General features: G+C 46.1%; 1 protein-coding gene across 6 annotated transcripts in view; it reads left to right on the forward strand.

Moving 5' to 3' along the window:
- The window catches only part of NAB1 (NGFI-A binding protein 1), a 46,051-nt gene continuing 31,685 nt past the window's right edge, over positions 1 to 14,366 (forward strand). For 3 of the 6 annotated variants that reach the window (XM_036319134.1, XM_036319139.1, XM_036319138.1), the window contains exons 1-2: positions 2 to 268; positions 9,195 to 10,029. In XM_036319134.1, coding sequence (XP_036175027.1) covers positions 9,214 to 10,029 — 816 coding nt within the window. In that variant the 5' untranslated portion in view covers positions 2 to 268; positions 9,195 to 9,213. Of the gene's footprint in view, positions 269 to 9,194; positions 10,030 to 14,366 lie in introns of all 6 variants that reach the window. The other 3 variants (XM_036319135.1, XM_036319136.1, XM_036319133.1) reach the window with 2 other exon arrangements.

Below are 14,366 nucleotides of genomic sequence, written 5' to 3' on the forward strand. Positions count from 1 at the left end.
GGGGAGGCGCCACGGCCGCAGCCCGCGCGCCCCGAAGCGGAGGAGCTGCCGCCCGCGCGGCTGGGCGAGAGCCGTCGGGGCTGCGGGCGGGAGGCGGGCGATCGGACTGGCGGGGAGCTGAGCGCGCGCCCGCCGCCGTCCCTTCCCCCCTCGATGGGAGCGGGGGCGTCCCGGCCGCCGCCGCAGTCTGTGCAGGGAGAGCCGGGGGCCGGCACGGAGTCGGGGCTGAGCAGCCTTCGGGGGAGCGCGCGCCCGGACCGCTGGCCGAGTACGTACCGACCGGCGTCCGCGGGTGCGGGACGCGCGGGCACGGGGGTGGGGGGGCCGAGGGAGCCGGCCCCGCGCCGCCGCCGCGGGGAGAGGGCGGCATCCGGCTGGTGTGGGCGATTCCCGGAGAAATGCGGCCGCGGGGGCCGCGGGACGAGGACGAGCCGGGCGGCGGGCCTGACTCGGGAGGCTCCGCTCGGGGGAAGCCGGGGTGCCGATCCCTGCCCCCCGGCGGGGTGGGCGCGCGGGGCGCGGGGTGGGGGCCTCCCCGGGCCGCGTCCCGGTTGGCTGGCTTCCCGGGTGGGAGTCCGGCGCTCCCAGTGCCCGGCCTCGTCCCGGGCATCCTCGCCCGAGCGTCGCGCGCTTGGAAAGCGGAAGGCGGGTTTGCTGGGAAGTGGCTGGCGAACTTGGCGCCGGGCGCGGGGGAACGAGTGTGGAATCTGCACACACACGTGGGACACGAGGCTGGGACGCAGAGGTGCGTGGCCTGGCGCGTGTAGAAGCGCCGCGAGTGCTGTCAGAGGGTTCTGGCCGGCAGCCCCGGGGCTCCCAGCGCCGGCGAGGAGAAAGGACGCGCAGGAAGCCCGCGGAGGTCGGCGGAAGGTGCTGGGGTAGGAATCCGCCCTGACCGGGGTCGCTGGCCGTGCTCTGCAGCTGGGGGCCTGGAGGATTCCTTGACGCGCATAGACTGCACTCTCTCACACCAGCAGGTCTTGGAAGCATTCACAATTTGGGGATAGCTGTCATTTTAAAATCTCATCCGCGTTCACCTGTCACTACCAGCCGGTTTGCCAGTGATGTGTCTGCAAACTTGCAAACTCACGGAGTGCAAAGATCAGAAGCTGCAAGGGAAACGCTCAGGTCTTGTTTAAAAATATTTTGGCAGTTTTAATAGGAAATATTAGATTGCAAAGGAACAGAGGAGCGGAATTTAAAATGGATTAGTCACGTAGGCAGCGCTAGGCTGTGTTGTTAGGAAAGTGCTCGCAGTGAGTTGCCTTCTCAGGTTTTCACTTTCTGGAAGTTCCTCCCGGGAAGCAGCAAATGATGGCGTGCCATACCGTACGGTGGGTTTGGGAGAAACTGGAAGAGAGGACGCACAGCATTTCCTTTCTTTCGGGTGGCGGCTGATGTCCTCCTGAGGACTTAAATGAGCTGCTTCTAACCTAAGTGCCAGTCCAGTGGCCCTTGGGTTCAAGGATACCCTTTTCCCCCCGTTTTTCGTTTTTCGGTAGTAAGACATTAAATACTGTCCTCTCGTTAAGCTTTAAAAATTATGTTGTTCTTACAGGTGTAAATCCTGCATAGAAGGAAGGGTCCTTACAGATGTTTGACAAGGGCAGCCTTCTTTATTCTTGTTTGAGTGTAAGATATTGGAAAATTGGGTCTGGGAAAAGAAATTTCAAGGAACCATTGAAAGGTTTCTTATTTTAATTTTATTTTTAGCATCTTGCACAAAAGTTAACCTGCCATCTTGATATTAGAAAAATGTTTTCCTTGGCTATGGTGATTTCCTGTTATATGTGAATATCAATAAGAATAGGAGTAATAAAAACATTGAGGCATTGTAAGATTTTAGTTTATTTCATTCTGTCTCTGATTAAAATGACAAAAATCCTTAGGAATACTATAGCTGATATAAGGAAATGTAGTCAGCTTATATGTCTAGTAAGTAATTTGCTATGTTTAATAAATACTTTACATCTTGTCTTATTTCAGAATTACTGATAAAATTGAGTAATCTCGGCTAAATTAATTTTAAAATTTCCTTTTTGTGACTAGTAAATAACACCCACTGTTCTATAGGAAAGTTAATAGGTCTTCATTCTCCTTGTTTAGAGAATAAGTTAAGGCGTTAAATATTTTTTCTTTTTTACAAAATATTTTTATTGATTTCAGAGAGGGAGGGAGAGAGAGATAGAAACATCAATGATGAGAGAGAATCATTGATGAGCTTGATGAGCCCACAGCCTGGGCATGTGCCCTGACTGGGATCTAACTTGACCTCATGGTTCCATTGGTCTGCACTCAACCACTGAGCCACGCAGGCCAGGCAGATATTTTCTTGTAATACCACTTTAAGATTTGTTATTAAGGATTCTGGGGCTGTGCACTGTGGATCCTTTGAAATAAGAAATTACATGTCTTACAAAATGGGGGTTTGAAACTTTTGAAGAATTTATTGCATAAACTTTAAATATTTAAAGCAAAAGGTGGTTGAATGGGAATAGAAGTATGTCAGGTTTTTGTGTCTGTTGACGTAGACGCTGTCCTAAGACTGAGGCCTCATCTCTTCCATTGTAATAAATCCAGTTGTTTTTGTTTGTGCTACTCATGGGCATTATTGGAAATGAGAGCTCTGTAAAAACACCCTGACACGTGAAGCTGTATTCTGGATTCCACAGACACATGACCTGTTTTATTTTCATGGACATGACCATTGTATAGTATGTTTGGAACAGCTTAAGATCTTGCTGATGTATCATTAACTTGTGTACATACATTTCATTGTGGAGTTTTTAAAATAGTTTAAGGAATAAGTAGTACCCACTCAAGCACCACGTGTCTGCTAGCCTCTTTGTTTTGGATTTATCTTGCCTACTTTTATGCTTTTTAGTAGAATGAAGAATTGTACAGTTATATTAAATGCAAATTTCCTTTCTGAACTGACATGTTCAAAAACTAGTACAATAGAATATACTCTCTTAAACTTAATGATGGAGCAAGTGGGAAATTAGAGAAGTTGATGCTGGGGGGAAACAGTAATCCTCGTCTTGTCAGAATTCTCGCAGCTAAACATACCATTAAGCTTTCAGATAGTTTGTCATTTCTCAATATGTTGTATTTAGGAGGCTGCACATGAATATAAATAGTATGTTAATTTTATAATTTTTAAAGAGAACTTTCTGAAAAAGATAAAATGTAGATATACTGTGTGTATACTACATGATCAGAGGGCACATATTGTGTGATGAATGACGTGGCTGTTGGTTGTTTGAAGAATTTCCAGCCGAATTGTATGATACTGATTTACTTATTGGTATTACAGTTAGGTTAATATATAGTTATGGTTTAATTGCAAAATAAATCTGATTTACTTCTTTCTCATTTTGATAATTTTAAACTTACACTTTCATTAGAACTTTAAGGGGTCTGAGTTTTTTTCTGCAGCGTCATTTCAGAATTCAGAAAAGAATCAATAGAGAAAAATATTTTAAGTTTCCCAAATTACCATTAATTTTATTAGAAGCTAATGTTTAATTCATAGCGATGACAGTATTAAAATCCAAAAATATCTTGATTTAAGATCTATCACTGCATGCTTACTAATCAGTGCCTCGGTAAATCATTTGGTACTTGAAACACAGACACAGGAGTCTAATAGCCAGGCCAACCCCTCAATCGTGATGGAACTGAGCTACGTTTATTATGTTAGCTGAGCTCTGGGCCTAGAAAGAAGTGAGAAGACTCCATTTCCTAGGGTTAAGGCTCATCCTTCCCCAAGCCAGATTCTTCTTATAAACCTTTTCAGTTGCCGCCTCCCAGTGTTCCCATGGTGCCCTTTCCCAGGCCTCCAGGCCACCCTCTTCCCAGCGAGGTGGCACTTCAGGGGCTTCCAGTGTAGTCTGTGCCCTAGCGCTCCCATCCCTTCCTCACCCTTGCCCTCCTGTCTCATTCCGCTGGTGTGCACTGGATCGCATCTAGGTGTGAAGAGGAAAACAAACGGTGGAACTAATTCACCTTAACCTGTAGATGACTCATAAGCTAACTCTCCCCAGGTTTCTCCACGTGTTTTGTAAGTCTGTAAGAGGTTGCTGTTAACTTAGATAATTTTAAAGTAAAATCCAGGCAGCGTCGGGAGGAAGGAATTGAGTCTCTGCATGAGTAAGCCACATCTCACTGGGAGATAGCCCAGGTTCCTCTCTGCTCCTGGATGAGCGGCTCTCTGGAATGCCACAGATTTCATAAAAGTGTGCGTATATACCCGCTACGTACGTATGTGTGTGTGTGCGTGTCCTATAGATGTAAGAAATACCTATATCTATATACGTTTCCTACATCATGACGAGGAGAAGTTAAGAGTGGTGATTATGAAACCATTTGAATATAATGGTCATTTATAAGATATTTGTTGTTTGGGGATAGTTGATACTGTGTTTTAATTTATAGGAACCATAAAGAAAAAGACCTAGGATCTCTCATGACTAAAATTGGCTTCTTAAAATACGACTGGGGCTGGACTATCATATGATGTATATTACAACATGAACCAGGTGTAGTTCTTACATTTGGGAGGGGATCCTTGGATCTCTTGGGGAAAATATCTGTGTTATGGGAACTCAGCACATAGCCCCATAAGAAAGAGGAAGTGCCCTGACCGGTGTGGCTCAATGGATAGAGCGTCGGCCTGGGGACTGAAGGGTCCCAGGTTCGATTCCGGTCAAGAGCATGTACCTTGGTTGCAGGCACATCCCCAGTAGGGGGTGTGCAGAGGCAGCTGATTGATGTTTCTCTCTCATCGATGTTTCTAGCTCTCTATCCCTCTCCCTTCCTCTCTGTGAAAAATCAATAAAATATATTTTAAAAAAGAAAGAAAGAGGAAGTATGAGGATGAGAGAACAGAGAGGACTGCAGTTGGTCAAGTAGCAGGAGGTGCTGTTACTAGATTGCGAATTCACTGGGACACCGATCCGAAGGCATCCCTTTTGGATATGAAAGGCGGCTGCTGATCAGATTCTAACTCAGACATTGGGTTTCATGTAACAGAGATGTGATTGAACACTGTGCGGGGGGAATAGAGGGGGTAAAAGATGAATGAGACCAAGTTCCTGCCCTCAGGGAGCTTATAACAACTCCTGCTGAGTCCTTGAACCACAAGGAAGCACTCCATAGGGCTGTGGGAACACCCTCCTTGACACCCTCCCTCCACGCCGGATGTGGGGATTAGGGTAGGACAGAGGCCTTTCCCGCTCACCAGGGAAGAGAACTATTCCTTCATTCCTGCCTCAGTCTATTCCAGGCTTCAGCCTGCAGTATGGCCCCACAACTCACTCTCAAAACTCACGAATAACTACTGGCTTCTCTCTGCAGCTTGACACCAACCCTTGAAATGCTTTTCACCTAGACTTACACGTTGTCTTCCCTACCTTCCCTTTGCAGTTCTTTGCAAAACATTAATTCCAAAGTTTTAAATTCAATCTCTTTTCTACTGCCTTTTGCTATTCTCCCTCGATGAGCACATCCACTCCCAAGCTTCAGTCACCGCCTCTCGGAGACTACCCTCCAGATTGCTAACTGTAGCTGGAGGAGTGGTTCACGGGCCAGGGGCCAAGGTTATTGCAAGTGCTCTCAAGTCCAAGTGCACACCAGCACTGGCTGCGGAGTGAGATGCCTCTCACACATGTCCAGTTTGCAAATGAAAAGTAAGCAAGCACGTTATGACTTACTAAAATATAGTCACTTAATTAAAAGTATAACCAAATTCATAGTAGTAGTCATATGCATTCTCAACAAATACTAACAGTAAAACTATCAATGAATATTTGCCACTGTGTATTTAAAGTGATTTTCATACCTGAAAAGTTTGAGAACCATTAGCTCAAATCATTTTTCTGATAATTCAGCATTTCAACTACTACTTGGGGATTATCAAAATCTCAAAATGGATACGTCCAAAAGCAAGTATGTTTATCTTACCTCCCTCCCTTCTTCCAGACTCCCAGATTTGCTCTTTCCAATGTTCTTCTTTCTTTACTTGCACCACTACTCTCCCAGTTTCCTGAATTGACAGGAGTGGGATTGCATCTTTGTGTTTCCTCTTCCTTCCTCACATCTGCATGTCCTGAAGCCACAGCATCACCCTTTTTCTTTCTCTGCCTCCAAAGCACCGGGTTCTAGTTCTCAAGCGTCTTGTCCCAACAGCTGCCTCACCTCCTCGCTGCAGCGCCAACTTCCATTTCCTAAAGCACAGGTGTGGCTCCTCGCTCGCCTGGGCCACTGTCTCCTCATAGAGGCGCCCCAGACCCACACCTCCTCCCCAGCTCTCTCTCTGCTCCCCGATGCCCCTGTGCTCCTACCAAACAGATCCGCTGACATTCCTCACATGTGCCTCCTGCTCCCTCACACCTCAAGGCCTTTCCCAAAGCCTCCCACGCCGCGGCTGTGCACCGCTCTCCTCTGAACCCACGGTGTGTTCTCTCTTACTTAAGTCTGCCAGCGACTGAGCCCGTCCTGGGGAGACAGAGGACAGTGGGCTCGCCCGGAGAGCCATTTAAGAGGAAGGAGACACGGAACCAACCTCCCCGCTGTGATGAATGCTGTGCTGAGTGGCACTCGGGAGGAGCCACGCACTGCTGAGTGGCCCTGCTGTACTGCTGGCTCCCTGTGCGGAGCGTGTGAGGAGAGATGCAGGAGAGGCTTTCTCTTGATGTATTTGACCTTCATGTCGAAGCATGAAGAGTTTGTAAAAACAGAAAATCTCATCATATAAAAATTGTACATTAAATCTAATATATGAAGTGGTGGGTGTTTAAATGATCACAACACGCTTCGGTAGGAACTGAAGCCTTCTCCCACTGCAGTGGCTTCGGGAGAAAACTCCTTTCCCAGCAGGTAGTGTGGGCCGCCTGGGGCTCTCAGAGCTCGCCTCCTTCGCTTTCAGCTGGTATCTTGACTTTGGACATATAAGTCCTTACAGAGCTTTATAATCATAACTACTTCCTCACCAGGACCGGAGTTTTCTCCTGGGAACTAGGGGGTTTCCTTTACTTCTGGGTAAAGATGAGAAAGGATAAACAGTTGAAAATGAATTTATTCTAAAATCGTGGCCTTTTCTCAGAAGAATAAAACCTAAGTTTGGGTCTTTAGTTCTCCTTTTAAGTTTCTTTTTAAGTTTTATTTGCCTAACATATTTTTTCTTATTGCTCATAAAAAGATTCAAAAACTGTATTCTAGATTTTCTCAAATACTCTTTCCTCTATTCCATAACTTGGGGGAGTACATAGGATGAGGTAATTGACGATAGAGACCTTGGGAAGTTACAGCCCTCTTATGAAAAGGACTTGGGGGGTGCGCGCACACAGGTGTGTAGGCGTATTTGTACGCTGTTGAGTTGATAGCCTGTGGAGCTGTTGCGTCAGGTGTGTGACGGGAAAGTAAGTTCCTTTCCTTCCACCTTAGGCCGTTTCTAGAAGCCTTTCTGTTTGGTGTGACGGTGGGAAACAGAATTGAGCTCGTGCCTGTCCCTCCTGAGAGCTGCGTTTTTGTGGGCCAGTTTCCAGCTGGGTGATGGGAGGGGAGGACCAGCAGACCATCCCGTGGGGACTGGAGGAGGCAAGAGTGTCTTTGTCCAGTGGACTGAGGTGACGTGGACGTGAAGGCGGGGCTTAAGAGCCTGGATGATCACAACGCAGAGGAGTCTGTGGTGCCCAGAGGGATACTAAACAGGGATCGTCTAGTGCGGTTTGCCGGAGAAATCTCTCGGAAAGGCATCAGTTCACATGGCAGTACCCTCGTCAGGGAAAAGCCTGAGAAGCTGAGGAGTCGCTAGCTGATGGGAGCAGATTGTGGATGAGCAGGGGTTCCAGGAGTGGGGCTTCCCAGGAGTCAGCCTCAGCATGGCAGGGAGAGGCGCTCCCCTGGGATGGGGTGGCCGAGACGCGCATCCTGGGAGCATTCTGACCGGTGGCCCAGAGCGGAAGTCCCGGATTTGGTCTGGCCTTCAGGGATGTGCCTGGCATTCCTCTGCTGGCCTCATCTCCCAGTGAGTGAGGGCTCCATACAATTCTCACTTGAGAGTGGAGCTTCCATTTCCCTCTGCATTCTTTTCGCCTTCTGTAATTTTCTCCACAGAGGGCTGCAGGGTCCTTTTAATCCTAAGAGGGTGCGTTATTACAAGTTTGTTTCTCTTAAATGGAAGTACTTGGCCCACACCTTTGTATGTGGGAGGTCTCCAGGCAACTGTGAATAACTTGTAAAGGCTGCTAAGAGGTCAAGAAGTGCTTTGCTGGGTCTTGTTCTTTCTCTTTAAAGGCGGCTTCCCTGTCTTGCTTGGCTCTGCCCTTTCTGTTTCTTCCGTGGCTCTGTCCTGGGCTCTCTTGCCCTCCCTGGTTTCATCCTGTATCTCTAACCTTATCCACACTGAGACCCCGGCGCTGGCCATGAAGTGCATGTGTTTGAAGGAGATCCCATCGTCCCGATTGGTCTGTGTCCCCAAGGCCTGTCACAGTCGACTCTCCCCTTTCTTCCAGGAACCATGAACTCTTAGGCCTAAATGATCACCAGGTCTTGTCATTTGTTTGTTTGAAGTCTTCCTGTCTTCTTTTCTTGTTCCTAATATACCATCTTCTAGCTTCTCACCTGCAGTTCATACTGAAAGCTCTCTCTTCCTCTGCCTACCAGACTGATGTGGCTGTTTTTTCTTTATAAAATGGGAATAACTAAACCTATCTTGCAGGTTAGACATAATGTAATGTACAGCGTTTATCATATTATCTGGCAGAAAATAAATATTCAGCGAATGGTGGAATAATAGGCTTCTTACCTCCTCCTGAATCTGAGTATCCCTCGCTCCCCTCTGTGTCCACACCATGGGAGCGGTAGAGTGAGTGGTTGTCAAAAATCCGGGCTACAGAGCCCTGCGAACCTTGGCTGGAGTCCCTAGACTTCTGCTCAACAGGTAGTGAGATCACAGGCAAGTCTGAGCCTTCCGAGTTTTCTCTTTAAACGGAAACAGTTACACTGGTCAGTGGGATTGTCAGGAAGTAGAAGGAGATGACTTCTGGACAGGGCATGGTTCCTTCAGTCCGGTGCTCTGCTGATGCGTCTTGTGTTGCACCTCCCACCCGCATGCTCAGTCCGGGAGTGTCTGCCAGTCCTGGGTGGGGAGTTCGGAGCCCTTGTGCTGAGTCTCCCTCTTCCCTTTGCAGGCTAAGCACCTCCACAGTAATGGCCGCGGCCTTGCCCCGGACGCTGGGGGAGCTGCAGCTGTACAGAATATTACAGAAAGCCAACCTGCTGTCCTACTTCGATGCCTTCATCCAGCAAGGTGGCGATGACGTCCAGCAGCTGTGCGAAGCTGGCGAGGAGGAATTCCTGGAAATCATGGCCCTCGTGGGCATGGCCAGCAAGCCGCTGCATGTGAGGAGGCTGCAGAAGGCTTTGCGGGACTGGGTCACCAACCCCGGCCTCTTCAACCAGCCGCTCACCTCCCTGCCCGTGAGCAGCATACCCATCTACAAGCTGCCCGAGGGGTCGCCCACGTGGCTAGGAGTGCCCTGTGCCAGCTACGACAGGAGCAGCGGCGCCCGGGAACCGCACGTCAAAGTCCCCAAGTGCGCGGCCATCACGTGCGTGCAGAGCCCCGGGCAGGGGAAGCCGGACGTGGGGAGCCTGGCGCTGCCCAGTGTCGGGGAGTCCAGACTCTGGCAGGGCCACCACGGCACCGAGAGCGAGCACAGCCTCTCCCCCGCAGACCTGGGCTCCCCCGCGTCCCCCAAGGAGAGCAGCGAGGCCCTGGACGCCGCGGCCGCGCTCTCGGTGGCCGAGTGTGTGGAGCGCATGGCCTCCACGCTGCCCAAAAGCGACCCGAACGAGGTGAAAGAGCTGCTGAAAAGCAACAAGAAGCTGGCCAAAATGATCGGCCACATCTTCGAGATGAGCGACGAGGACCCCCACAAAGAGGAGGAGATTCGCAAGTACAGCGCCATCTACGGCAGGTTCGACTCCAAGAGGAAGGACGGCAAGCACCTGACTCTTCACGAGGTAAGAGCCGTGTCCCTGGGGCTTGTGCTGCTGAGAGAAGAGCTTGGGGACAGCGCCCAGGGGTGCCCCCTCCCCCAAAGCAGCGATAGAACATGGAGGTCTCCGCGAAATGCAGCCTTTGCGAAAGAGACCATGTTTCCTGTGCTGGTATTTTTATGTTGAGCTCAAACATGTTGAGCTTCGGAGCTAGTGTAGGGTAACTCAGAAAAATGTCAAAATTTAAACAGTGAAAGCACCAAGTCTTTGCATTTACAAAGCAGTTTGTTTTTTTCATTAAATAGGATTTAAATGTAACCATTCATTTAAAAGACATTTTTGTAGACAAAAAGAAATTGGAGAAATAACCAGAACTTAAAGCAGTTTTCAACTAGCATAGAAAGCAAAATTAGATGAATGTTGTAGGAATTATTTTAACTTTGGTTTCATTTATTTGGACTTATATTGTTTTGGTTTGATACTTGGCATTAAAATTCCTCGTTTTATCTTCCTGGCACTCTATCTAGAAATATTCCGCTTATGTGTAACGCATATCTCATCTGCATTTACTCCCTTTCTCTTGTCCATCTGGCCAACACATCATCTTAGGATTTGGCTCAAGCATAAGCTTAACTCTGATATGGTTGCCTCCAGTTCCAATGACCTCTCCTTCCCATGTTTATCCCCACAGACACTGCTGTCGCAGTCACTTCAACTCTTTATGGTACTTATTTGTACACTGGTCTGTCCCTCTCAGTCTATTTGGGTTTTGCGAAGGCTGAGATAATGTCTCATTCATTTTATGTCCTCAGAACCTAACACACCCAACAAATGCTTGGAAAATAAATGCATTTTCAAAACTTTAAAAAGATATTCTATAGTTAAATTTTTTATAGCCATTTATCCTTTACAAGAAAGAAATAAGCCCTGTTTGAAAAAAATGTTCCGTTGGATGCAGAATTTCATGTTAGAAACATGAGATCTTTCCCCCAGACTTGTATGTAACAATAAAAAAGAATTTATACTTAGGCAAAGTACTCAGTTATTGCAAAGGATGTCAAGTGATTGACTCTGTAAACTTTGAGATACTTTCTTTACATATACAAATGAGATCATATTTTGCACACTGTTCTCCAAATTCCTTTCTTTTTAAAAGTTAACATGCATACACAGTACAATATGCTATTAGATATTTTTTAAGTCAGTACACACAGAGCTACATTATTTATGGGTTGCATGTTTTTCTATAGAATATATGCCAACATGTAAAATTATGGGGTCAAAGGAAATATAAATTTAATATTTTAGTAGATACTGCTAAATTACCTTCTAAAAGCTGCAATAATTTACATCTTCACTATCATTATATGCACGTGTCCATTTCTCTACGCTTTTGCTAATATTGTGTTTATCATTCTATTTTAAATTTTAAAAATTGTTTTCAATTACAGTTTGCATTCAATATTATTTTGTACTAGAGGCCTGGTGCATGAAAATTCATGCACTCAGGGGGCGTTGCTCAGCCCAGCCTGCGCCCTCTCACAGTCCAGGAGCCCTCAGGGGATGTCCTATTGACAGCTTAGGCCCTCTACGGGAGGCGATCGGGCGGGCAATCAGGGGACAGCTCCCACCCCCATCACCCCGCCGCTGCCGCTGCCACTGACCTCCCTCTGTGGGAGGCGACCGGGCAGCCAATCAGGGGACAGCACCGGTGGGCGTGTCCCCCCCATCGCCCCTCCACCTACCCTGGTTGCTGCCACCTCCCCCCACATCGCTGTTTCCTCCCTCTGCCCGCTGGCACGCACCTTGGCTGGCCTGGCATGCCTGCTTGCCGGCCCCGCTCCCCCACCGACTGGTTGTTCCGCCGTTGGGCCGAGTTGCATATTATGCTTTTATTATATAGGATTAGTTTCAGGTGTGGAGCATCATGGTTAGACAATCGTATACGTTACAAAGTGTTCCCCCCAATATTTCCAGTGCCCACGTGGCACCTAACATAGTTACTGCAATATTATTGACTATTATCCTTTTTAATCTTTGCCAGTCTAGTTAGTAGAGGAAAATTTTTCATTGCTCAAATTTACTTTGCTTAGTAAGGATAAATAATATCTTTTAATATGTTTTACAGACATTCAATTTTATGTTTATATTTTTGTTCTAATATTGAGATTGTTTGTCTTACCAGTAAAAAATTGATTGGTAAGAACATTTTTATTTTAAAGATATTAAATTTTTGCCCTGACCGGTTTGGCTCAGTGGATAGAGCGTCGGCCTGCGGACTCAAGGATCCCAGGTTCGATTCTGGTCGGGGGCATGTGCCTTGGTTGCGGGCACATCCCCAGTGGGAGGTGTGCAGGAGGCAGCTGATCGATGTTTCTCTCCCATCGATGTTTCTTAACTCTCTATCCTTCTCCCTTCCTCTCTGTAAAAAATCAATAAAATATATATTTTTTAAAAAGGTATTAAATTTTTGTCTTTGTAAATGTTCTCCCAGATTCTCATTTGTCCTTTGACCTTTCAGACCATTTGCCCTGTGGAAGTTTAATTTTATGTAAGAATACCTATTGTCTTGTGTGAGTGCACAGTCTAATTCTCTAACCCTTCACCAGTGTAGAGTTATTCTAATTAGCTTAGCTAAATAATACAGTTTGATGTCTGGAAAGGCAAGTGCCCCTTCAATAGTCTTGTATTTCAGCTTTGTATTTTTTTAGGTAATCTTATCCATTTCTCCTTCCAAATAAAACTTTTTAATGCATTTGTCACATTATAGATGCCTTAAAAGTACAGATTAATTTGTAAAGAAAAAATGACATATTTACAACACTCCCATATAGTATATGTATTTACTTATTTAGATCTTTTATATTCCTTGGTAATTTTTAAAGTTTTTAATTCACATAGGTTTTGCATATTTCTTTTTAGGTCATATACTGTGCATTATATATGTATGTTAATGTCTATATTATATATATGAAAATTTAATTCGTTTATGTAGAATATACAAATATCCTATATAATAAAACCCTAATATGCAAATCGACCAAATGGCAGAATGACTGGTCGCTATGATGTGCACTGACAACTAGGGGGCAGACGCTCAACGCAGGAGCTTCCCCCTCGTGGTCAGTGTGCTCCCACAGGGGGAGTGCTGCTCAGCCAGAAGCTGGGCTCACGGCTGGTGAGCGCAGTGGTGGTAGCAGCACTAAGGAACAGTGAGCAGAGCAGTAAGGAGCAGCGAGCAGACAGGCGGTAAGGAGCAAGGGGTCCTGGACTGCAAGAGGGATCCCAGACTGCGAGAGGATGCAGGCCGGGCTGAGTGACTCCTCCCCTCCTCCAGTGCATGGATTTCATGCACCAGGCCTCTATTATTAAATGAATTTTTCCACTTAAAAAAAATTGCTCTCATTGGCTGATTTTTGTATATTAATCATGTTTGCAGCAATTGTACTATCTAATCTTTTTTAAAATAAGTGACTTTATTTTTTAAAATTTATCTTTATTGTTGAAAGTATTATAGATGTCTCCCTTTTTTCACCCATTAACCCCTGTCCCCACCCCTACTGTTCCCCAGGCCTTCACCACACTATTGTCTATGTCCGTGGTTTATGCATATGTGAATATAAGTTCTTTGGTGGATCTCTTCCCACCCACTCCCCTCTCTGCCTCCCCTCTGAGATTCTTCCGTCTGTTCCCTGCTTCTAAGTCTCTGGATCTATTTTATTCATTAGGTTCCACATATGAGTAAGATCGTGTGATGCTTGTCTTTCTTTGGCTGGCTTATTTTGCTTAGCATAATACTCTCCAGGTTAGATATGAGTGTATGTGGGAGCTTAAGATCAGAGAAGTGATTAGCAAAAAGTACTTAATCACAGTGAACCTGTGACTTGATCTGTTTTGGGCCTATCCTTTTGCAGATGTTATGCCTTATTGTTGCCATACAATAACTGACTCTCGAGAACTTGTAAGTAGAGCTAGAAAGTACACTTAGTGTTATAATTCGGACACACCTGGGCACTTTCACTACCTGTGAACCAATAAAAGAACCTACTAAAAGGCTATTGTGGTTGTCAGTATTAGAAAACAAAGAGCATAACTTGTTGGCAATTTTATTTCATGCTTTAATCCAGTTTTCATATAGTTTTTAAAACATAGCAGATGAAACGCAAAGTTTCGTTAAAAGACCCGTATTTTTTATCAGAGCAGAAGTATGTTAAGGAGATGACTTTAATAAACCAAATCAACCTCACATTTTTAAAAAACAACCCACTATAACCTATTTTGAAAATATCCAAAATGAATAATTTCACATTTGGCTTTGCTAAGGGGCTCTTTGCTTCTTTGGATAAAGAGGTAAAGATGGT

This window comes from Myotis myotis, unplaced genomic scaffold, assembly GCF_014108235.1.
Source record: "Myotis myotis isolate mMyoMyo1 unplaced genomic scaffold, mMyoMyo1.p scaffold_m19_p_8, whole genome shotgun sequence".
Lineage (NCBI taxonomy): Eukaryota > Metazoa > Chordata > Mammalia > Chiroptera > Vespertilionidae > Myotis > Myotis myotis.